This window comes from Tachypleus tridentatus, chromosome 8 (genome assembly GCF_004210375.1).
Source record: "Tachypleus tridentatus isolate NWPU-2018 chromosome 8, ASM421037v1, whole genome shotgun sequence".
Taxonomy (NCBI): Eukaryota; Metazoa; Arthropoda; class Merostomata; order Xiphosura; family Limulidae; genus Tachypleus; species Tachypleus tridentatus.
In genome coordinates, this window is record NC_134832.1 from 105,174,666 (window position 1) to 105,201,996 (window position 27,331).

General features: G+C 33.7%; 1 protein-coding gene across 2 annotated transcripts in view; it reads left to right on the forward strand.

Moving 5' to 3' along the window:
• Positions 1–27,094, forward strand: part of LOC143223127 (carcinine transporter-like) — a 36,002-nt gene extending 8,908 nt beyond the window's left edge. The window contains exons 2-11 of one of the 2 annotated variants that reach the window (XM_076450633.1): positions 2,624–2,727; positions 7,641–7,795; positions 9,196–9,364; positions 10,819–10,945; positions 12,960–13,075; positions 16,037–16,251; positions 18,917–19,098; positions 20,785–20,948; positions 23,718–23,805; positions 26,824–27,094. In XM_076450633.1, coding sequence (XP_076306748.1) covers positions 2,624–2,727; positions 7,641–7,795; positions 9,196–9,364; positions 10,819–10,945; positions 12,960–13,075; positions 16,037–16,251; positions 18,917–19,098; positions 20,785–20,948; positions 23,718–23,802 — 1,317 coding nt within the window. In that variant the 3' untranslated portion in view covers positions 23,803–23,805; positions 26,824–27,094. Of the gene's footprint in view, positions 1–2,623; positions 2,728–7,640; positions 7,796–9,195; positions 9,365–10,818; positions 10,946–12,959; positions 13,076–16,036; positions 16,252–18,916; positions 19,099–20,784; positions 20,949–23,717; positions 25,451–26,823 lie in introns of those variants that run through there. The other variant, XM_076450631.1, reaches the window with a different exon arrangement.
• Positions 27,095–27,331: the final 237 nt, after the last annotated feature.

Here is a 27,331-nt window from a genome sequence, read left to right on the forward strand (position 1 = left end):
ATAAGATTTCATGACATACAGTCTAAATCGCTTTTCCTTTGTTTTTGCTTCTTCCCAAAATTTCTACTCATTTAAAATAGAATTTTAGTGCTCATCCATTACGTATTAATTAATTTCTAATTTTCAGTCACATCTTTTGGTTGACGTAAGCCAGACTTTAAATGAATTTGAAAGACATACTTGTACATATGTGTATAGTAACTGGGTAAGGGAATGTGTTGGACTAAAACGAATTTGGAGTTCCACTTAGTGATTTATTTGAGTGTATTTTGTGGAGATTAATTGTAGTTTTAGTTAGTCATTAATTCACTATTAGTTTCTTGTTATAAATGTTTAAGATAAAAATCTTTATTTATTTGTTTTATTACTTAACCGAGATTTACCGTCATCCTTCGTCGGTGATAGATCAAAAAGGGCAGGTTGACCATTCTGAGGCCAAATTCGTAGCCTTACTCAAGGCTAGAACTAAACTCAACTTATTTCTTCCCAACTGCTGGCTTCTCCTCTAAACACTACAATTATTATTGACTGCCATTCTATAAGGACTGATGTTCCTGTAATAACTATTGTCGTCAGTCTTTCTTATGCTGAAGTTAAATTTCATCCTCCTGATGTTAGATTAAAACTAACATATCTGTATGGAGTTGCTGGTTTTTCCCTTTACTGATTTGAACTAAAAACCTATACCGTATAAACATCAGGTCTTTTTTTTTTTTTTTCCTTTTACTCTTATATTTGGATGTCAAACAATACTGAGCTCGATTTTTTATTTTGGAGTTCTCCAGATACTATTTGCATGCTGATATCTAGCAGATTATCCTCACACGCAATGGCTCAATTGCTAAAATTTCTAAAGTAACACTTTTTGACCCATTCTGTAATCTTGGTGTATTTCAGTAATAAAAGACCTCCCTCCACATGAGATTTCTACGTTTGCTTCCATAATTCATGACATAGACCCTGAAAATGAAATTATTACTGAACTACAAAAAAGGTGGTATCTCAGTTCATACTGTACTAGGTATCTAGAACTCACAAGGTCCAACACATGACATGAATTCTCACTGAGAATAGTAATATTATGGATCACGTTCTTGACCATGGCGCGCTAGACTCTTATTTAGTCAACGACATAGAATTGAAGCATCAAGAACTTCACCACTTTAACCATAATGATGTATCTTACGGATTATCTATAACTCTCATCCCACACTCAAAGACTCCAGTGAACCAATTTGCTCACATTACCCGGGACTCCACCGCATTCGCTTGTATCATAAATTGGAGGTTGTTCTTGTGTACAACACCTGTTCGTAGAACCATTGTACATATTCTCGTAAATGTAGAAGCAAAGCTACTCCTAATCTAAAGAATTCTTATTTATAAACACATATGATATTATGCCTTCAAGAAACAGCTTTGTCTCTCCGGCCCCAATTACAAAAAATCTTCTTCATTTTATAAACATCATATTACACAATATATATCCCTATCAACATACCATTTTACTAATAAAATTTATTTATCTATTGAATATATTTCCGAAATCAGCATGCAGGCTATCTAGTTTGATTTAAACACTTATTTTTACTGTTGAAAGTTGTGAGAATCAACATTATTAGGTCAACTTGAAATAGATTGTTGAATTTCCATTTTTGTTAACATACGTTCTGTTAAAACCACTCAACCTTTGTTGAAACAAGTACTGCTTTTGAATTGCGTGAAATATTTAGACATTCCCCTTAATAAGTATCTCACCCTGGAAAACCCACCTTATAGCAGTATGCTTTAAAGTCGTAAAGAGAACTCTCATGCGATGACCCTTTGTAAGCAATTGGAGATTTAATTCTCCCCTTGTACTTTATATGTATTCAACCTACGTTTGATCTATGGTCATGCTGTACGGGTATCAGCTTTCTCTACATAATAAGATCGTCTAATTATAATGAAACGCCATTATCTTACATTAGTTTTCTTAAATGGTTTTTTTTTCCAGTTTTTACAAAACCTATATGACCGTATCACTTTCTGCCATATAAATTATAAGTAGTTACAGTCTTTCTCTAACTCTTGTTACTTTTGCATTTTCGACCTGTGATGCTGTCACTAAAGTTTACTTTTAATTGTCCCATTTACATTGTTTCTTCTACATTGATTAAAGATGCACTTTCACTGGACCATTCATATCTCTAAAGCTTTCTACTATTTCAACACTTCTCCTGGCCAAAGAGAGAACAAAAAATGTCCTTTCTGAAATGGAATGAAATGTAATACCAAAGCAAAAAGGCTACTATGTTTATGATGTAGTAGTCAATCTAAAGAGTTCTTATATGACACATCCCCGTCATACCCGTTTGAATCCCCGTCATACCAAACATACTCATACTTACAGCCGTGGAAGCGTTATAATGTGACGGTCAATCCCACTATTCGTTGGTAAAAGAGTAACCCAAGAGTTGGCAGTGGGTGGTGATGACTAGCTACCTTCCCTCTAGTCTTACACTGCTAAATTAGGAACAGCTAGCACAGACAGCCCTCGTGCAGCTTTGCGCGAAATTAAAAAAACAAACACCTGTATTAATTGTTATTCTTAAGAACTAACTTTCTTTTGTTTACTATATAGTGGAATTTGGTATGTGAAAAGAATCATCTGCCTCACCTCATTTTTACACTAGCTAGTGTAGGCGGTGCTGTCGCTACCCCGATATACGGTGTCATGTCAGACAGGTAAGTAAAGAAATTTGAATAAATACGAAAAACGCGTGCAGAAAATATGTATTAGTGACAAATATATACAATAAGAAATGCAAATATGAACGGAAATTTTCCCACTCATCGTAACTTTAGGTAAGTTTATATATTCATGTTTTTATGTTCACAAGGCTTACTTAAATTAGTTCTCACGTTTCATAAATTTTACTGCTGAAGTTATATTTTCAACGCTGATAGTTCTAGCTTTGATTCTTGAGGAGCATTTTTTTGTAATTTTGTGTTTAAAATGTTCCATTTGTTATCGTCCACACCTTGACATTAATAACAGTTCTGAAGGACGTATCCTTCAAGGTGACTTTGAATGAACTCAGTTGTATTGTCACAGGTTAGCCCCGTAACACCTTACTCCATATAACTAATAGGTATATTGCAACACATACCTATATCTAAATCACTCACTTGTAAGTGGATTTCTGAATTACTCCGTATGTGTGAAGCGCATAAAATGTAATTAAAAGTGTAAGTCGGTAATTTATCGCCCCCGCTAGTCCAGCGGTATGTCTTCGGATTTACAACGCTAAAATCAGCGGTTCGATTCCCCTCGGTGGGCTGAGCAGATAGCCCTTTGTGGCTTTGCTATACGAGAAACACACACACACACACACACACACACACACGGTAATTTATCTTAACTAATAAAACCTAAAAACTTAAGTCAGTAAATGAGCACTTATAGGTTAAAAAATGTTACACTTAAAACCAGATTTAATAAATTATTTATTGTCTAGGAGCTCTCCTAAATTGTGAATACTCATGCTTAACGCACCTTTTCCGCAAAAACATGCTCTGCATATGAGAGCTACGGTAATGACAACTAAACTCCCATTATTCGGTGAAAAATGTATCACAAGATTTGATGGTGGGTAGTGGTGACTAGCTACCATACCTCTAGTCTACTAGCTCAAAAGGCTTGGTTTGGTTTGAATTTTGCGCAAAGCTACACGAGGGTTATCTGCGCTAGCCGTCCCTAATTTTACAATGTAAGACTAGAGGGAAGGCAGCTAGTCATCACCATCCACCGCCAACTCTTGGGCTACTCTTTTACCAATTAATAGTGGGATTGACCGTCAAATTACAATGCACCCACGGCAGAATAGGCGAACATGTTTGGAGTTATGAGGACTCGAACTCTGCGACCCTCAGATTACGAGTCGAGTGCCTTAACCACCTGGCTATGCTGGGCCCAAAACTAAGAACAGCTAAGAATAGATAGCGTTTTTGTAGTTTTTGCTCAAATGTTCTGAAAAAATTGTTTAGTATTTTGGTAAGTATCAGAAAATAGAGGTAGGGACCAGAATAAGTTAAAAACAAGACATTCTCACTATATATTTATACTGCAGAAATAAAACATTAAAAAATCACATTGAAAATACAAAAGAAATGTTGGTCGTGTAAAGGTAATATGACATTACATACATACTTACAAAAATACGCTACGTATGTACAAACATAAACTATATATGAATCAGGAAGTTGTATATTTAAGTATTTGATGTCATCAATGTGTCTTTCTTTGTCCATTTTTCATTTTGTTTCTGGCTTATTGTATTTTATTTTTGGTCTGAAATAACATACAGGGGGCCCGGCATGGCCAAGCGTGTTAAGGCGTGCGACTCGTAATCTGAGGGTCGCGGGTTCGCCTACCCGTCGCGCCAAACATGCTCGCCCTTTCAGCCGTGAGGGCGTTATAATGTGACGGTCAATCCCACTATTCATTGGTAAAAGAGTTGGCGATGGGTGGTGATGACTAGTTGCCTTCCCTCTAGTCTTACACTGCTAAATTAGGGACGGCTAGCACAGATAGCCCTAGATTAGCTTTGTGCGAAATTCAAAAACAAACAAACAAATATACAGGGTGTAGAAAAATATCGGCAGCATGTTTGAAACATTACACGGGGGAAACCATTTAACGTAAAAGCACAGTTTGTTGCACGTGGAAAGATAATGTTTAAAGCTTTCTTACCCTACATTACGCAGTATATTGTAAAAAAAAAAAAAAACATTTATAAGTCATCGTTGAACGTGCAACAAATCTGTATGATTAAATGGTTTTTTTCTGGTATATTTTTCAAAATTGTTTCCAAAATTAATGGCCATCCTTTATATTATTTTAATTTTTCTTTCAATTAAGTATTCCGATGTACGAGATACACATTTAATAAATATACAGTAAGGTACATATCCTTTGTTATATAAATTGTATATAACATATATTTCTATTAATATACGCATGTACGTTTTCTCTTGTATATATTTTATGTACAATGTTATGTTAAGTAGCACATAAATAGTGTTTCATTTATATTGTTTTCGATGATTTTTATTATGTCATTTATTCTACACTACAATGTAATCCTGTTGATCATACACTATGTTAAGATTAGTTTAACTTTCTGTTATAATGTAGTACATGTCAATTCCTATTTTATATGACTAATATGTCAAATGGCTTCCCACGTAAATTATTACATATATTTTGAATTACCCAGTTTCTAATTTACAAACATAAATGGTAAGGAGAGATGTATTAACAAAACTGATATCTGATTATGTTTGAAGCCGTGAAATATAAAGCATACATGCTTTATTAGTTAATCAACAAATTAAACACAAGTAAAAAATACCAGCGCATAAGTTGTGAAAGAAATAATGGAAACTTTTAGAGGTAAAAATTTGATTTTAATTTTTTTGTATTGGAAAATTTTAGAATTATATAAGCAGAAACCCCAAAATAATACTGAAAAATGTATTAATATAAATATTTAAATGAAATACTTTAATTTCTTGTATCAGGTCAGTAATTATTGGACAATAAAATAAAGTTAAGAAGTTACTTTTGGTGTTTCTATATACAGTAAAACCTGTCTAAGGCGGAATCGCAGGGAACAGAGAAAAATTTTCGGCGTAGACATAGTGAACATGCATTTCCTTAATTATATATAATTTTTGAGTGGAACGTTATATTTGCTTGACCCAAGGGAAGTAAGACGTTGGTGAATAAAGTTATTATACTGTTTATTAGAATAAGAACAAAAATAGACATTCAAAATATACATAAGTACACAAAATTTTAATCAAATTTATTTGAGGAAAGTGTACAATTTCTACTGTTTCATTTTTTTAATGGGCTTTCTCATGCACTTAAAACGGAACACCAATTCTGTGGCCTTTTCATGAAGTTCATTTCCCCCTTCATATTTGCATACAATTTGATGGTGTTAATATAACTTAACACTTGCGATAAAGTAGGAATTTCTATTTCCTCACTATTTTCTTCATTTTGCTCATCTTCCGATTCTCTTACACTGTTACCATCTTGCGATTCTATTATAGATTTTAAATCAGTTTCGTCAGTTTCTGTTAAAACATTCTCGTCAACGTTCACAAAATTTTCCGCGTTGACATAATAATCTGCATCAATCTTCTCAATCACAGTTTGTATTTCATCAGAATCGTCATAACAGACAACTTTTCCACAATCTACGCCATTATCAAGAATAAATCCACAGTTTCGAAAGCACTTTATTACGCATTCATCTTTTACGCATTTGATTAAATGAGTTAAAAATGCAATTGCATCTAACACGTCAGTATTCATGGTCATTTCAGATGCTTTCTTACAGTCGTCCATGTTTGCAATAATATGCTGAAGCAGCAGTTTTCTGTATTTCAGTTTTATACACTGTATAATTCCATTCTTTAGTGGCTGTAGAACTGATGCTGTACATGGAGGTAGAAAGACTAAACAAATATTTTAAAGTTAAACTTTTGGGTGACAAGCTACATTATCTAGGAAAATGAGAATATTTCTACTTTCTTGTTCCATTCTTTTGTTAATTTGTTAAAAAAATCCTCGAATATATCACTTATCATCCACGCTTTATTATTCGCTTTCCACTCCACAGGAAGTTCATGCTTCCTTAAATTTTTGAAACAGCGCGGGATTTTCTCGTTTACCAATTACCCATCGTTTCTCTAGTTTCCCATCAACAAATGCGACCAAAAGTACAGTCAATCATTCTTTCTAATAGTGACCTCCGGAATAATGACGGCAGAAAAAAGAACAGAGTATATTTAACCAATACTTACTGTAACAAAATGTCCGAGAATTTATTAATATTTAAAGAAGTTATTAATAAAACAAAAATTATTAATATTTAAAGAAATTATTAATAAAACAAAAAATTAATATTTAAAGAAATTATTGATAAAACAAGACTTTATTAATATTTAAAGAAATTATTAATTAAATAAGAATTTATTAATATTTAAAGAAATTATTAATTAAGTAAGAAATTAATATTTAATCAAAAACATTTTTCCGCCTTACTCAGCTTCTAATCCTACTTGTTGAATGAGGTAGGTGGAAGATAGTTTTCCATCCGCGTTACGCAGATTCTGCCGTATAGAGGGCGTTTTATAAGAGAAATCTAATCTGAGGGTCGCGGGTTCGAATCCCCGTTGCACCAAACATGCTCGCCCTTTCAGCCGTGGGGATGTTTTAATGTGACGGTCAATCCCACAATTCGTTGGTAAAAGAGTAGCCCAAGAATTGACGGTGGGTGGTGATGACTAGCTGCCTTCTCTCTAGTCTTACACCTCTAAATAAGGGACGGCTAGCGCAGATAGTCTTTGTGTAGCTTTGCGCGAAATTAAAAAACAACCAAACAAACAAAAAATAAGAAAAATCTTAAGATCATGCTACAAAATTTTGATATTTCCGGCTTTTACAGGTTTCCGCCCTATGCTGTTTCCGGCTTCGACAGGTTTTACTTGTATAAATTATTAATAATGTACAATTAATGGCAATAATAAAAGCAAACAAAATAACCTCTAAAAAGTTTAACGAAATATTTTTTTCTTTACAGAATAGGAAGGAAGCTAACATTTTTTATCTGTGTGATTGTGACCCTTTCGTCTGGAGTGATTTCCCTTGTGGTACCCAGTTTTACAGCATTTGCTGTATTCCGATTAATCAACGGCTCGCTAATACCAACAATATTCCAAGTGCCATATATTATGTGTAAGCCACTTAGTAGCCTATTCACAGTATTGAGTTTATTTTACATTCAATACAATGAGAAAATTATTTCGGTATAGTTTTAATTTTCTAGCTTTACACGATTTGTTTGGTAACGTTGTGTGTTTTTCACTTAGACATTCCAAGATCGTTAGTTATGTATATGTATTGGAGATACTCACTTCTCTAAAATAACAGTTTTAAGCCAATTTAGGGCAATATTTGTCACGGAGTAAAGCTATAGCTTAATAACTATACCATATACAAATAGCAGTTTACTAAAGTGCTTTTTAAAAAAATATTCAGACATTAATAATTAAATTAATTAGTTTGATTAGTTACTCCTAAATACACACCATGTTGTTTCTACTTGTATATATTTCGTTCCATTTGAACACCGATAGATCTGAAGTTTTTAAAAACTAGGCATTTTTTGCGAGAATTTGTTTGCAATGTAAATAAAGAGACTATGTACTGTCAGTCCGTGTAATATGTCTCACAAGAAAAGAAAGGAAAACAACATTCAGATGGCCCATGAAATAAAACAAACCATAGAATGTAGTTAATTAGAAACCGTGAGGACAAACCGTAAATATAGTGTGTATAAAATCTTTGACAATTTCTCTGATATAACTATATTGTATTGGTTTTCTTTAAAGACATATTGTATGTGGCAACATGTTTTTAAAGTTATTTTTTATGTAACACTGATTTAATTAAAGATAAGCTGTTGTTATGGGTAAATATTATTAATAGTAACTCAGCGTTGAAATTGTAAAGTTCAGTTTCAAATATAGTTTTGAATAATTACTTAAACTGCTTACTTTTCTTTGTTACTTCAAGAATTTCAACACTAAAAAATGTAACCACCACTTTAGTTTCATAATTATAAATTAATGCAAGAATTCCATCTTTATTACTGCGAGATCGAAACGATGTGTAAATCTTCTGGTATGTTATCCTTTACTTTATTCCGCCCATTACCCTTTTTAAATAATTTCAAATTTTATTTAACCCTAACATCCAATCCATTCTCGGTTCGATAGTATCCTTTCAACCATCAATACTGTTACATGTTACAAGTAATAAAACTGAAATAGAAACCCTTATAACCCGAGCGCTTTCGAAACGTGGACCTTTCTTCTTCAGGGGCAATCTGAAGAAGAAAGATTCACCTTTCGAAAGCGCTTGAGTTATAAGTGTTTCTATTTCAGAGTTGTCAAGAATTTTTGGACCTATGTTTTTAGCATATCATGAATATTCTAAGTAATGATATCGTTTAAATGGTATTTCACTTAATAAATATATGTATAATAAAACACCTAACAAAAAGTATACTCAAAACAAAACTCTGAAATATAAATAAAACAACATACGTGAATGCATATTTAATTTTCTTTCAGTGGTTGAAATTGTTGGAAAAGAGAAACGAACCCAAATGATGGGAATCTCATGCATCGGATGGACTACAGGATTGTGTATTTTACCTCTTTTGGCATTCCTGATTCCGAACTGGAGGACTTTCGGGCTCTTAACTTCCTGCTGTTGTATTCCATACTTCTTTTATTGGAGGTACGTTTGTTCGAATAACTGTGCTCTCGTGAGAATAATATACAACCTTCCATCGTGTAATACGAGTTAATGTTTATTGCTTCTAAAACTTACCGTTTTTGCTATTTCCTCTTAAATCATTTAGTATTGTGGAATAAACAGGACCCTATAAACTCTTTGTTTGTAACGTACATTAAAAAGTAAGAGAAACTTGGTACATTATTCAACTATTGGAACTAATAAATCTTGACCATTTTTTTCTACTAGATTTTGACTCAGATAAGTATTTCCTTTAAAGAAATAAAGTTTGTTTGTGAAATTTCGCACAAAGCTACTCGAGGGCTATCTGTGCTAGCCGTCCCTAATTTAGCAGTGTAAGACTAGATGGAAGGCAGCTAGTCATCACCACCCACCGCTAGTAAAAAGGAAAATAATATTTTTATAATACAATTTTGTTTGTTTGTTTTAATTTCGCGCAAAGCTACACGAAGGCTAACTGCGTTAGCCGTCCCTAGCAGTACAAGACTAGAAGAAAGGCAGCTAGTCATCACCACCCACCGCTAATAAAAAGGAAAATAATATTTTTATAATACAATTTTGTTTGTTTGTTTTAATTTACAACGAGGCTACTGCGTTAGCCGTCCCTAATTCAGCAGTACAAGACTAGAGGAAAGGCAGCTAGTCATCACCACCCATTACCAACGAATAGTGGGATTGACCGTCACATTATAACGCCCCCACGGCTAGGAGGGCGAGCATGTTTGGTGCGACGGGGATTCGAACTCCCGACCCTCAGATTATGAGTTGAGTGCCTTAACCACCTGGCCATACCAGGTCTCTTTTGAGTGAAACCCCCTCTCTTGGTAAAAAAAATTACAACAGAGAAATATGATTTATTTCCTTAATTTTCATACTAATAATGATCTGTTACGTACATACAGCATAAGTATAGCTCTTAATAGAAGGCAAGAAATTTTCTAATTTCTATGAGCATGGAAGGGCTCGTCAACTAGCATTTTTATTTATAGAGAAGCTTACTTTTAGTAATCTTGAGCAGTAAATATATCTTATCATGTAGATATTAATATTACAATGTGTTATTTACTTTAAATACGATCATCTTCTCATCTTCGTGTATGTTAGAAAATTCAATTATCTTATAAAATGTTATGACATTTTTTTATTTGAGTTGTTATTGGTTATAATTAAACACAAAGGGCTACCTGTGCTCTGCTTATCACAGGTATCGAAGCCTGGATTCTAGCGTTGTAAAGTCTGCAGACATACAGCTGTGCTACTGGAAGGAGGCTTTTTTTGAGAAGACCTCCGTAAGGTTAAAAATACAATGGAGTAGACTCAGCAGCTTAACTAGCGTTAACCTATTTTGCCTTTTGTGTAATGTTGTCACGTCTCATCCTTGCGACAGTCTTCAGTATTATTCTTAACTAGCTAATATTTCCAGTTGTTGTTTTCAGATTTTTGCCCGAATCTCCTCGTTGGTTAGTGTCTGTTCAACGCTATGAAGAAGCAGCGGTCATTCTGACCAAAATAGCCAAGACAAATGGACGTTCTGTACCTACTGATCTAGAGAAAAGGCTTAAAGTAAGTTTGTTTATTTGTTTTTTTAATTTTCCGCAAAGCTACACGAGGGCTTTCTGCGCTATTCATGCCTAATTTAGTTGTGTAAGACTAGAGGGAAACTATTTAATCATCACCATCCACCGCCAACTCTTGGGCTTCTCTTTTACCAATGAATAGTGGGATTGTCTGCACATAATAACGACCCCAACGGCTAAAAGGGCGAGCATGTTTGGTGTGACGGGGACTCCAACCCATGACTCTCAGATTATGCCAGAACCTTAAGTTAAGTAAACTTACATTATTAGTCGTTGTACAGTACGGTGAATTTCCGATTGTTTCATTACCATTGTTTTAGCGACGTTCTCTATATCCAGTTACTACAATCCTAATGGTGACCGTGTTTAATCAATTTTTTACACGTAAATGCTAGACTTTGTTCTTATAAAGTTTCTTATTTCTGTGCCTAAATTTACTAATTTAAGAAGATTCTTATAGTTCATTTTCAATATCTTACTTCCACATTTTTGTCATATATCATACCATTCGACTTTTTTATTTCGTTAAAAACATGATTGATAAGATACTGATTTTATGTACTATTTTCAGCTATACCTCTCGCTGTAATATTCTCAGGTGCATTGATATTTCTTCGGCTATGAGGATAGGTCAATAACATAGGAAAAAGTCCGACCGAAAATGTATTACGGAGCAAAATTCTGAATTATCAGACCTCAACTTAGCTTCCAGGAAAGGAAACAAACTTTATCTCTCACAACAAAGAGACAAAGTTTAAAAAATAGTGTATATTTTGACACATTTTCCGCAAAACTGTCAAACAAAGAGTGCGTTGAATATATAGAAAATAATTCAAGTATGGCTATTTTGCTCCGGATTTAAAGAAAACATGGCATTATATGCATAAAATAACAATGTAATTCTTCTCGGGATGCTGGTGTCTAATGGCCATTTTCAAAGAACAATTAAGTATAGTGTATCCTTGAGGTATTACCTGACCTATCAGTGGAAAAGATGACAGTCTATGTCGATCTAATGTCCCTTCCTTTATAGGAAACTCTTTCACGAGAAATTACACATGACACTCTACTTGAATAACTCATTTTAGTAGGTGACTAAGATAAGAGGAAATCTAAGGCTCTCTTGACCAACACATTATATTAAGTTTACAATCACAGCACACAAGGTTTAAAGATTTTAATATTTAATAATGAGGTAAGATACGTTTACTGTGCCTATATATAATACCAGATTTATCGAGATTTATTCAAATAATTTTGGGTGCAAACATAATATCGAAACAACTATTTTGTAAAAGATTTCAAAGCCGCATTTTTTTTTCGTTCTGTGTTATCATTTGAAAATTTATAGTTGTTCAATGCCTAACAGATAAATCACTCGATGATCAGTACAAGTGTAAAAGGTTTTGATATTATCTTGAGTTTTATAGCTTTTACGAGTGTAACATAAATTTGTATTATTTTAATAATAAAAAAGGAAAATAATATTTTTATAATACAATTTTGTTTGTTTGTTTTAATTTCGCGCAAAGCTACACGAAGGCTAACTGCGTTAGCCGTCCCCAATTCAGTAGTACAAGACTAGAGGGAAGGCAGCTAGTCGTCACCACCCATTACCAACGAATAGCGGGACTGACTGACACATTATAACGCATCCCACTGCTGAAAGGGTGAGCATGTTTGGTGTGGCAAGGATTCGAATCCGTGAACCTCAGATCACGAGTCGAGCACCCTAACCACCTGGCCATGCTCAGCGAGTAGTAGAATGCTCAATGGTAAGCTTGAGAGTTTATGACCCTAAAATTCAGGTCTCGATTTTTTCCGTAAGTATAGCACAGGTGACCCATTTTGCAGCTTTGTATTTATGGTATCAAATACTTCCTATGTTTACATTTTTTTTTAATATAAAAAATCATTAAATTACACCAACAAGCGACTCACGTCATCAAATGATTATCTACTGATAGGAAAAATTTATATTAATATTATTATTTTTGTAGAAAATAGAAGAAACAATGAGAAAGGAGAAAGAATTGTCTACAACAACAGAAAATGTAACCGTCTTATTTCGGTATCCATCGCTAAGGAAACGCTTTTTAACAATTTCCACATCGTGGTAAGTAATGGATATTAATTTATTTCAAAGTATTTTCCTCTGAATTTTAGCCTTCCAATGAAAAAGAATTATACTTAATTTCAAAAAGCTGCTATTGGTGGGACATAGCAGTTTACTGGTTCAATTATTCAAGACATATTCCATTAACTATACAAATACATTGATATTAAACTAAACTAAAACGTGAAACTAATGAATTACGAGAAGTTAGAAAATAAATTTTGAACCTTAAACATGGAATGATATATTTATTATCCATGTGAGTTTACAGATGTGGAATTATTTATATTTCAATAAACTATAGATTGATAATCCATCAAAAACAAATTCAAAATGAAGTTTAAAGACAAATTTTGAATTAAATTCAAGTACAAAATAAATCTAATATTTGATCTAGTGTTATATATATATATACACACTACATGGCCAAAAGTATGGAGGCACTCCTTCTAATTAGTGGGTTTGGCATAAAATCAAGCATACAGCCATGCAATATCCATAGACAAATATTAGCAAAAGAATGGGCCGTATTGAAGAGCTCAATGACTTTCAACGTGGCACTGTCATGGGATGCCACCTTTCCAACAAGTCAGTGCGTCAAATTTCTGCCTTGATAGAGCTGCCCCAGTCATTTGTAAGTGATGTTATTGTGAAGCGAAAACGTCTAAGAGCAACAACAGCTCAGCCATGTAACGGTAGACCACACAAGCTCACAGAACGGGACTGCCGAGTGCTTAAGCGTGTAGCGCATAAAAATCATCTGTCCACAGTTGCAAAACTCACTACCAAATTTCAAACTGCCTGTGGAGGCAAGGTTAACACAATAACTGTTTGTTGGAAGCTTCATGAAATGGGTTTTCATGGCCGAGCAGCTGCACACAAGCCTAAGATCACCATGCGCAATGCCAAGCGTCGGCTGGAGTGGTGTAAAACATACCGCCATTGGACTCTGGAGCAGTGGAAACGCGTTTTCTGGAGTGATGAATCACACTTCACTATCTGGCGATTGGACGGATGAATCTGGGTTCTACAGATGTCAGGAGAATGCTGCCTGCCTGAGTGCATGGTGCCAACTGTTAAGTTTTGTGGAGGAAAAATAATGGTCTGGGGCTGCTTTTCATGGTTTGGGCTAGGCTCTTTAGTTTCAGTGAAGAAAAATCTTAATGCTACAGCATATAATGATATTCTAGAAAATTGTGTGCTTCCAACTTTGTGGCAACAGTTTGGGGAAGGTCCTTTTTGTTTCAGCGTGACAATGCTCTCGTGCACAAAGCGAGGTCTATAAAAACATGGTTTGCCGAGGTTGATGTGGAAGAACTTGACTGGCTTGCACAGAGCCCTGACCTCAACCCCATTGAACATCTATGGGATGAATTGGAACGCCGACTGCGAGCCAGGCTTTCTCGCCCGACATCAGTGCCCAACCTTACAAATGCTCATGTGGCTGAATAGGAGCAAATCCCCACAGACATGTCCCAAAATCTAGTGAAAAGCTTTCCCAGAAGAGCAGAGGCTGGTATAGCAGCAATGGGGGAACCACCTCTATATTAATGCCCATGATTTTGGAATGATATGTTTAACAAGCACATATGGGTGTGATGGTCGGGTGTCTCCATACTTTTGGCCATGTAGTGTATATATAATATGTTGTGATATCTAGTGGCCTTCAACTATTCCTATCTTTATTTATTGTATTTTGTAAACTCTCAAGTACACAGATTTTTTACAATTCAGATCTGAAATTAAAGACCAGCGCTATTTATTAAATATTAAGAAAAAACACTTGGACGCACGACAAATGTCTCATTGTTTGACCATGGTCTAAGTCATACCATGCAACCATTTCTAGAGTAGGCCGAAGATCTTTCACTTTTTTAAAGTAATAATTAAGAAACAACTAATTAAGATTAAAATCAGACAAGAAACAAGTTTTACATTTAAGCTATAATTTTTTTAAAAAACGCTTTATATCATAAACCTTAAAGAGAGAACGAAATGTCAAGTCGAAACGTTCTGGAACTTCAAGAACCAAATTCGAATTGAAAGCAATTTGCTAAAACAATGTATAATACTTTTTATTTCTGTACTAACAATGAAACAGCCCCCTCCCAGCCAATTAGTGGACAAATATTGTGGTAGACAATATATATGCAAAAACGGCGAACAACGTTGTTCGCTCTTCTATGTAAAATATTTTCTCAACCCAAACGAGCCGTTTTTGCATATATATTTCTCTACAAGTGGGTTTTCTCGACATCACTGATTGTGGTAGACAGTGTTTATAATGGTCTTGAAAAGGTGCCGGCGTATTAGAAATGGGGAGGATATAAACTGGTATTTAACCTGAGGTGAAATATACTAGAGCTATGATTGCAGAGACACTAAAGCCATAGTATTTTGAGCGAAACAACGTAACATTCTACTTTAACATATAATTTTAGGAACATTTTTTATACTGATAGTCGCTAATTTCTGTAATATAAGATATAAATAAATGTCTCTCTCAACCTTTCTGTTACTTACAACATACTTGATTAAACAATTAGTTTATATGTTCTTAATGAACGATATAACACGTAGCTATAACTGTGTGCAAAGTGAATTATTTTCAAGATTTCCACTCAAGTAAGTCATGAGAATAAGACACTGCATTAAAAGTGAGAATACGTTAGGCTTAACACAAGTTAAATCTGTATGTTTGTTTTCTATGAAAACCTTTCAAACCTCAAAACTAGTTTATTTCTTCTGATTTTTAGATGTAAGCTTCAATATAGCTCTTATAGAGTTCTTTATGCTGAATCTATAGGGTTATGGATGTTTTATAAAGAAGAAATTTATTGTATTTTATTTTCACAAACAAAAATTTAAAGTTTTTGTTAGAAATCAAGTTTGTAAGTACAATGGCGTTTCTTTCTTGTGTTTTTTTTTCCGAATTATTTAAACTAATTGCCTAAATAACAGGGTTGCCAATTCTATGGCTTATTATGGCCTACAAATCAACGTCACCAATTTGTACGGAAACGAATTTCTCAACTTCTTTCTACTCGGGATTGTTGAACTACCCTCCTACTTTTTATGTTGGTTCTTAATGGAAAGATTTGGACGACGATGGACTAACGTAAGCCTAATGTTCCTAGCTGCTCTTAGCATCTTAGTACCCACAACGTTTCCTCCAGGTAAGTCATCAAGTTCTATTAGTGTGATTCCTGAATTTTAGAACACCATTTCTTTAAGTCTACCATGTATCTGTAACTGTTACATTTTTACTTATGACTTACATTCATATATTTTCGTACCATCATTGCTGCAGGGGTTGACCACAATGGACCCCCAACACTACCTGCTTAAGCTCTCTTTTCTTCACTCTGATCTATCTACTGTCTTTCCATCTCGTTCTTTATCTTTGACTTATGGTGTTCACGAGTTATATCATTTCTGTTATCTTCTCAAAATGTTTTTTTTTTTTGTGTGTGTGTATACACATCTTAATTTCAAAAATTTATTTCTGTATTTACCATATATATGCTTAGTTTGTTTCTTTAACTTTATTTGAAGATTACTGAAATACGAACATAAACAAAAACAGTCTATCGAAAAACGCTTTAGATATAAAAAATTTTTAGCATTTATAACATGCACATATTTTCGCATATGTATATATATATATATATATATTAATTTCGGAATAATTTATCTGTGTTAAGACCAAATACACATATTTTATTAACGGGTAAATACCAAACATCTATAATACAATTTGTCACATGACATATAAATCTGGGTCCGGCATGGCCAGGCGAGTTAAGGCGTTTGACTCGTAATCCGAGGGTCGCAGGTTACAATCCCCGTCGCACCAAAACGCTCACCCTTTCAGCCGTGGGGGCGTTATAACGTAACGGTCAATTCAACTATTCGTTGGTAAAAGAGTAGCCCAAGGGTTGGCGGTAGGTGGTGATGACTATCTGCCTTCCCTCTAGTCTTACACTGCTAAATAAGGGACAGCTAACGCAGATAGCCCTCGAGTAGCTTTCCGCGAAATTTAAAAAACAAGACATATAATAAACACATGAAGATATTTTTATAGTTAATTTGTCTCAAAAGAGTAGTTTTTTGATTACATTTTTAGGTTTATGGATTATATGATGATAATAAATATTTCATTTTTTATATATGATTTCTATATATTACAAACAAACTGATTGTCTCTCATTTAACAAAACGTGTTTCTATATTATATACAAAGTATGATAAATTATAAACCAGTAGTTTGCAAACTTCAGAAGTTTATATCAAGTAGTGTCTTGAAATAAATATACTCGAAAATATGATAAGTCAAGCATGTTATGTCCTTTTTATGACCATCAGAAATTCCATTATACGAAATATTTACAAATAAAACAGTAACAAGCCAGATAACTTTCAACTATCTATGATATAAAACTAATTATTTTCGTTTGAAGAACGATTTTTTAATCAGGTTCTGCTCATTGTACAATTCTAGTGAGGAGTCGTCACCTTTCATTCTCAACAATAGTTAGTATTCTTGGGAATACGGGGGTCTGAAGTAGCTTAGTAATTGGAGTATCAAACTTAGCATTCCGATGCCATAAAAACGCCCTCTGTACTCTGGAGCTATAAGTGATATTTAAAAAGAACGTTTAAGTCTCACTGTGTTATGGTGGGTCCTCATGTGTAGTTACCTTCATCCTGGTCACTCATACAGCTTTATGGAAATGTCCGAAAAAAGAAACAGAATACAGGTCGGGCGTAGCCTAGTAACCTGGCATAGCTTGGTGGTTAGAGCTCGGTTCGCAATCTCGGGTTGGAATCTTCTTCACCAAACATGCTCCCTCCTTCAGTAATAGGGCCTGGCATGGCCTAGCGCGTTAAGGCGTGCGCTTCGTAATATGAGGGTCGCGGGTTCGCGCCCGAGTCGCACCAAACATGCTCGCCCTCCCAGCCGTGGGGGCGTTATAATGTGACGGTCAATCCCGCTATTCGTTGGTAAAAGAGTAGCCCAAGAGTTGGCGGTGGGTGGTGATGACTAGCTGCCTTCCCTCTAGTCTTACACTGCTAAATTAGGGACGGCTAGCACAGATAGCTTTCGAGTAGCTTTGTGCGAAATTCCAAAAAAAACCAAAAAACCAAACCTTCAGTAATGGGCGCGTTATAATTTTGACGGCCTATCCCACTATTCGTCGGTCAAAGAGTAGACCAAGAGTTGGTGGTCTGTCACTATTAAATTAGGGACGCTAGTGAAATTCACAACAAACCGTGGCCTAGCGATTAGCAAAAGGCTAAATATTCGAATCAACGATCCGTCGATCAACATGCCTCAAAGTTTTTCCTGCGAGTTCGTTATAAGTGACAATTAATCCTGCTATTTGGTTAATAAGAGTTAATTGAATGATAAACCATTCTGCGATTAGACACTCATACTTAAATATTTAAAGTTTAGTCATTCTTCACAGATGTATGTTAAAGTAGCGAGATATTTAATGGGGGTTGTGCATTTGTTTGTGCGTATATGTGTGTGTGTTTGTGTATAATTAAATATATATAAAAAATATTCCCTTTTTATATTTCACTTTTGCTTGATTACTGAAGAGTCTTATTCTTTATCGGTGTATGTCTCAGTAAAATCAAACACAAGCTTATCTTGTATATTACATAGTTAACGTTAAAACTCGGCAGCTGAAAGAAGTGTTAATATTCAAACGATAAGTATATTTTATGGATATTGTTTGATATCAGTTATTGTTAATTGTCGTCTTATTCATCTAGTACTGTATTATTGGATTTTTCAAATTAAAAAAAACTATACATATTTTTTGATAACAGATTTGGCTATTGGAGCGACTATTGGAGCTTTTATAGGCAAGTTTGACTGTTCTGCTGCTTTTATGGCTGTTTACCAACAAGCAGCAGAACTATACCCAACCCCGGTCAGGGCTTTGGGAATGGGAAGCAGCGCCACCATCGCTTGCATAGCTACGATTTGTACGCCTTACATCATCTACTTGGTAATATTTTTCGTATTTTGAGTGTGATATTATTTGTTGTTGTTATTGTATTTTTTCGAAATGGTCTTTTTAGTTTCTAAGAAGAATTATTTATTTTATCTTCCTCTTTCTTTAAAATAATCTTTCAAGAATAGCTCGCGATAAGTTAAGTGGGAATCACATTCATCTCGTGCAGAGAAACAACCAAATTTGTCTTTAATTGAAAGTGTTGTTAAGTAATATACAAATTAAAATACCAAATACAAAAATACATGGTTATATATTCTGTTTACTCAGCTGAACTTGTTTTTAATTGAACAAATGGTCATTAAGTATCAAGGCAAACGATAGTAACTAATGTTCAGATATTTCCACGTAAAGTGGGGCCCAGCATAACCAGGTAGGTTAAGACGTTCGACTCGTAATCTGAGGATCGCGGGTTCGTATACCCTTCGCACCAAATATGCTCTCCTTTTCAGCAGAGGAGCGTTATAATGTGACTAGTCAATCCCACTATTCGTTGGTAAAAGAGTAGTCCAAGAGTTGGCAGTGGGTGGTGATGACTAGCTGCCTTCACTCTAATCTTACACTGCAAAATTAGGGACGGCTAGCGCAGATAGCCCTCGTGTAGCTTTGCGCGAAATTCCAAAACAAACAAACAAACAATACGTAAAGTGGAAAATATATAAATAAACACACGCACCTAGTTGAAATCAGGAGGAAATTCGACCAAATACCACTTAATTTTCTAAATATCACACTTCAGTTTACTGTGAAAACATTAAAAGAGTGTTAATGTATACGTTTTCTGTTTCTACGGGACAGAAGTAAGCATGATTTATAGGGTAAACTATCATATGTTGACAGTACAAGAAACATGGGTAACAGTGTTGTCATCTTTTGTTGTTAGTATCCATAGAAACTGCACACAAGGTAAGTGAATTCTAACTCGTATGTAATCATAATATAGTGAATTATGTCATAAAATAAGATTGAAGGCTGGAACATAATATATTATGTTAGTAACCAATAAGTGATAAAACATATATTAAATTGGTCACGGAAGAGGCATTTTTAATGGTTAAGTGAAACGTTGCTGGTTTAGCTGTATTAATGTTTGTGTATAATAGGTATTTGTTGTTTACCTATAAAAGAGAGAGAGATAAAATCATGTTTTGTTATATTAGAAGCTGTACGGGACTATTTCACCTCTATTAACGTTTGTTTTGGGTTCAGAACAACTTCAAACAATGAAATATTTCATCTACTCACTCACACTTAAACTGTATATCTCATACAAAGTTTAAGTGGACTCACAAACCATCATATTCACAACTAGAAACCACATAAAATACGTTAAAGGTCCCTACTTCCCGCCATAAAAGTAAATATATAATATGGTGTTCGAGATAGTATTTTTCTCTGAAACATAATTAATTAATCTCGCTAGAATTAACATTGTGTAATGATATAGATAATGCCAGAATGTTGAAATTGATGTACTTTTTATAATTTAGTTGGTGAATATTGTACATTAATTAATTTGCTTTACAACTCTTAGTTGCTGGTTTTTTATTTCGACAAAGTTTAAATGTCGACCATAAGGCACTATTTAGACATTTCAGTGTTAATTAGAAATTAATAATATTTTAAAGAATCTGCAAGCATTTTATTCTTATAAAGAATGTTTTATATTATATTCACAAGGGAACATATGAACGACATATCCCATACTTTATCATTGGGGGAATTTGTTTCCTTGCATCAATTGCAGCGTCTTTTCTGCCTGAAACCTTACATGCTACGTTACCACAAACCATAGAAGATGGGGAAAAATATGGACAAAACCAAAAGTACTTCTCTTGCCACAGGTATGACTTCCAAATTTTGCATTTTATATTTCAGTTGTTTTTTTTAAAATTATTATTTCAACTTGTTGTCCACTACAACATTTCCAGACCATGTTATACTTTGGTTAAAATATTTTAGTCTTAATTTTCGAAATATCGAGTTTCAAGGAAGTGAACATAAATGGACTGAAAAGTTAAGACAGTTGTCAACGAGTTATTCAGACGTGTCGTCTCTAGTTTTAGAAATATTATAATGCTACTGTCTGATAATTCAATTTTATGTACTTATTTATCATACAGTTAATTATTTATTTGTTTAAATTTCGGATAAAGCTAAACGTGGGCTGTCTACGCTAGCCGTCCCTAACTTAACAGTGTAAGACTAGAGGGAAGGCAACTAGTCATCACTACTCACCGTCAACTCTTGGGATTGAATGTAATTTTATAACGCCCCTACGGCTGAAAGGGCGAGCATGTTTGATGTGATAGGGTTTCGAGCCCGTAACCCTCAGATTACGAGTCGAGCGCCTTAACCACCTGGTCATGCATGGCCAGGTTAATTATTTAGATAACTGTATTTTCATATTATTTATAAGTTACCATTGTTCAACGACAGTCAATTACATACTTTGTATTTTATGGCAAAGCTATTAGTACTCTTTCCCGCTTTCTCTGATCCTAAGCTACTGAGAAGAGCAGCGTCACCCTAACACACACTATTCGCGCTATTATAACGCACTCACAGATTAAAGTGGTGATTGTGGTATTTTTCAGATCTGTACCTACCTCAATAGCCCTAAAATCCATACGGCTAGTCGGCGTCCCTAGTAAATACAAATATCGAATAATAATTTATGTCCGAATTTATATTTTACACAAATAATTACTAACTGCAATTATTAGTGAACTTTACGTACTGTTAGTCAGCCACTGACACATTTCTGTTTATTACAGACTCACATTTTTATGTTATTAAAACAAACGAGTAAAGAAGTAGTCATTGACCCAGTTGCGCAAGATTTCTACCCTTCCTCTTCCCCCGACTTAATGGTAACTTGAGAACTTATAACACTAAAACTCAAAATTTCATTCCTGAGGTGCGTACGGTACAGATTGACCATTATGTTGTTATGCAAAAACACATAACTTTTAGGCATGGCAAGGGTTAATGATAGTTTTTAACCATTTTTTACTTTATTGAACAAGATAAGTTTGTTTTTGAATTTCGCGCAAAGCTACTCGAGGGCTATCTGCGCTAGCCGTCCCTAATTTAGTAATATAAGACTAGAGGAAAGGCAACTAGTCATCACCACCCGCCGTAAGTTCTTGGGCTACTATTTTACCAACTAATAGTGGGATTGTCCGTCACATTACAACGCCTCACAGCTCGGAGGGCGAATATGTTTGGTGCGACCGGAATTCGAACCCGCGACCCTTGAATTGCGTGTGTTTTTCGTTTAGCAAAGCCACAAAGGGCTATCTGCTCAGCCCCACCGAGGGGAATCGAACCCCTGATTTTAGGGTTGTAAATCCGGAGACATACCGCTGTACTAGCGGGGGGCCTCGAATTGCGAGTCAAACACCTCAACACACTTGGCCATGCCAGGCGTAAAACAAAGTAAAGACGTGAAACTTCTCAATGTTTGCGTCTCTACATAGATGGATCTGTTTTTTTGTTTATTTACGAGAGTAACATCATCGTAGTTTCAACCAATATTACTTATCCTCGAAATTACTTAATTGATGTGAAAAATGACAAAAAAATATTATTTTAAATAAACTTAGTAACATTTGAAAAAATACGAATATTATTTTAAAATTCTTAAACACTACGATCGATACAATGAAAATAGACGGTACAAATCATACTATATTTCAGTGTATACAAAACAAAGACAAAAACAACAACTGTAAATATGAAAATTCCAATAAGCTCGTTAATTAAACACCTTACAAATAAAACAGTTTATCATTCACACTTTCAGTAAAGTCGATTTTATTCAACTTTCTATAAGACATTATTAATTGTATACTCCTACTTCTTAAGACCACGTTAGATGACTACAAAAAATATAATCCATTAAAATTGTGCCACTATTGAACTAATTTAGCCTTCAAACATTTTCATTCTTTAACTTCCTCTCTGCAAGGCCTAAATTCCCTGGTGGCTGTCAAATAAAATTATTACGAATTAAGCTGACGATAAAATGTAACTCTAGCAGAAACAGAAATAACTATGCTAATTTTCAACAAAATATAAACAGGAATTTTTTTTTAAACTTAATTCTAAGAATTTCACAATTTTTTTTAAAACTTATATTATAAAGTGTTTACTTCACCTTTAAAGAAAAAACTTGAAAACAACTAAAATTTAAAGTAGCTTGTAAATTCTTTTAAAACTTTTAATGACAGGTTTTGATGCTCATATGAGTCGTAGGTTTTCCATATTACTTTCTATAATGCGCCATCTGTAGGAGAATGTACTATACTCTGTCAGGTCGATCAATATTATTGTATGCAATTATCAATTGCTTCAGTTTCCTTCCACCCTTTGATTTAGGAATACAATCCACAAAATATGATGAAAGTCGATAACGAATAAATTAAACAATGTTTGTAAGATTGTGTAACCATATACATTATAATACATCAAAACTGTGTGTCGTAAATTGGTATCCTGACACTACAAGTAATATACGAACGGACTTTATGCACAGTGTTGATTGTTGATTGCCATCATACAAATGCATTTATCACTGAATATATATTTTTCTTTATTTTCTTGTACAGTCCGCAAGACGATGATTCAGAAGACGACGTAAATACTGATCCTATCGTACAGAGAGAAATAATAGAACTGTTATCGACCGTATAAAAGGTAGTGACGTGTCAATAAGCGCATAAGAACTTGTCATTAAACCACCTCAAGTGTGCAAATATATATATTCTCTCTTTTTAATTCATGAATGTTAAAGGATAAGGGAAACAGGTAACATAAAAAAAATCTCGAGTGTAAGTTCTGTGTATAAAGGGTAAGTTAAGGCCTATTGTTGAAAACACTCTTTGACCAGTTAATCACGTGAAGGCATAAGAGCAAGGTTACAGTGTACAAATGATAGTCACGTGAAGGCACAAGAGCAAGGTTACAGTGTAAAAATGAAACGAACGTTACCAACGTTACGAAAATGTAAACACAATTATCAGATAAAATAACGAAATGTAGAATACAGTTCATCTAAAAATCCTTGAAAGTTAAGGGTTGGTTAAGAAATCCCAATATCTAAATGAACAGAAAGCTGTTTCTATAAATCTTCGTTAATGGAGTCACAAAATACACACAACAAACTGTCATAATATCTGAAAATTTCAGCGTTTGAAGATTTATACATACGAATACAAAGTGATTCGTTATAGGAAAATTTGAAACTGACAAAATTCCAAAACTATTTTTGAACACCCTGTACTTAAAATTATATTATTTTTAATTTCCTACTACCTTGTTTTAATCCATAACCTTATTTTCTAATACATACATATATTTTTGCTCTCAGCACAAAGAAACTTGTCCCCAGAGGCCTGAGAGTTAAGTCTGGAGTATTGTAATGGATTTAGATGTTCTCTAAGCACAACGTATATAGCCCTTTGTATAGTTTTGTGCTATAGAAAAAATTTTGTATAGAAAAATAATATATATATATTTCTCGTAATTTAGAATTTCTTTTCAAGTTAAGAATTATCATACAGACGTCACAGTGTCCATCAGTGTTTTTGTTGCAATCTAGTGGGCTCACAACAATAAAAACCAAGTTCCATCGTGGGGACAGCGAAGATGGCTCATTGCCTAGCTTTGCGTTTAAAGTACAAACTAACCCTAAAAATGATTCTTCCACACGCTCAGTAACAGTCCAAACATTTGTATTAGCTAATGAAAACATACTTCATTAAACTTTAAATAGTACATTTCACATTTATATTTAGTTACGGGTAATATTCTGAGAAGACACTGTGCTACTAAAACTGTATTGCTAAATATGTTTCACTTTATGTGAAATCAGTATATATATGTATACAATATTTCACGCTTTACAGTCGTTTTAGGAACTGTTTTCTATGAATTACAATTATACAAGCTTACTTGATAGTTCGTAAGTTAGCATGAAACTATTATAAATTTAAACAAATGATTTTTAACTACCAGTTAAGCATTGCTCTGTCTTGTGAACTCTCATGACACATATAAAGGCCTGGTTCTGTGAAGTCACATATTTTGTGATGAAAAACAAGGTGTGTTACTATATTATTGTATTTTTAAATTTATGAGGTTATAAGGTTTACGTGGGAAAATTCATGCATCTTAAACATAGTTATGAAAGTCTTGTTATTTTAAGTCTTGTTACAAAAGTTATGACAATGAGAGTATTGTCGCTTTTGTAAAGAAATCTGCAACAATGTAGAATAGTATATTTTGTAACAAAAGTCGTGTATTAATGGAAAATAAAATATATACATATATCAACAAAAAATGTATCATGGCCCATATTAACGTTAAATAATATTACATACCAAATTTACTTCATCTCAAAATTACCTACATCTTGCTTTTACAAAAGGTCGAAACAGGTTAACGGAAGATACCATTAATAATAATGTACAAGCAAAATAGGTTAATAGAATAGATCATTAATAATAGTATGCATTCAAAACAAATTAATGGAACATATCATTGATAATAGTGTGCATGTAAACCAGGTTAATGAAAGATAACCTTAATAATAGTGTGCACATAAAACAGGTTAATAAAAGATAATCTTAATAACAGTGTGCACATAAAACAGGTTAATGGAAGATATCCTTATTAACAGTGTATACATGAAACAAGTTAATGAAAGATATCCTACATAACGGTGTATATGCAAAACAGGTTACTATAAGATATTCTTAAGTGTGTACGTAAAACAGGTTAATGGAAGATATCATTATTAGCATACAATGAAATAACAGGAATATAATCTGTAATTTACTGATATTTTTAAACAGAAAACTCTTAAAGTATATTAAAATACTCAAACATTCAAATGTTGTATGATACAAAATTAAAATATTTATTTAAAGACTAAACAACAATAATAAAAGACTGTTTCAATGTCGGTTCACAACATCCTCAAGAGTGGGAAAAGGAAATACTATACAACCATACAAATACATGAACCACAAACATGTGACTACGTATTTACATATCGAGAACGGATCACACCATCTACATACTTTCTGATTTCTAACTCTTCGTCTTTATTTAAGACAATTTTATTTTTACTGGGTTTCATCATTTATATAATTTCTCTGATATTTATAGCTGTTATATTATTTAATTTAACCCAAATCACAGTTTTTTTCACTGGATGAATAGCCAGTATAATTTGCATGTTTAGCTAGTGCAGAATTTTCTTCTTTTTATTAACGTATTACTGTTATATTAATTTATTCTAAATTTTAAATTTCTTCTAGTTTCATCAAATATATACGCAACCAGGTTCACCCTGAATTCTAATTTTTTAATGCTTAGAAAACTGTTGCCCAATTACAATGGAAGTTAAAATATAATGAGAATCAGATTTATAATTTACTTATTTAAATCAGAAAACAGTTACTCAAATTTGAAGGTAGTTTAAGTTTTATGTATAATGGGGAATTTTTACCGTGTACAACAACCCACTGATATCGTACAGAAAATTGTTACATACATTTTGTAACAGTCTGAAGTGGGTCATCCCTAGGGTAGAAGAAAAAAAACATTTATTATATTTTAACAACCATAGAAATCTAAAATGTGTTTGTTTTTAAATTCCGCGTAAAGCTACACGAGACCTATCTGCGCTAACCGTCCCTAATTTTGCAGTGTAAGACTAGAGGGAAGAGAACCAGTCATCACCACCCACCGCCAACTCTTGGGCTGCTCTTTTACCAACGAATAGTGGACTTGACCATCACATTATAAAGTCTTCACGGCTGAAAGGGCAAGCATGTTTGATACGACGGTCTGAAGTGTGAATTTTAAACAGTTGAAATACAAGCTTGATAACTTACCAAAACAAAGTAGAGAAATATGTGCTTGGCCTTTACTTGAAACAACCATTAATGAACAATGCAATATATAACTCCAGGTTAATAAATATTTCAATCTTTTAATCAATAAAGTAATCAGCAAAAAAGAACTAAACAAATAAAAAAAACTAATTTCAAAATAATAATGTTAGGTATTTAAACTACAAAATCACCAACAAATTGAGTCACAATTAGTAATAATGCTCATCAGCTATATCTTATGAATTAACTTGTTACATCTTAATGTAAGGTTTTTATTCACTTGTTAGATCACGAGATTACAAATCGTGTGATTATAATTT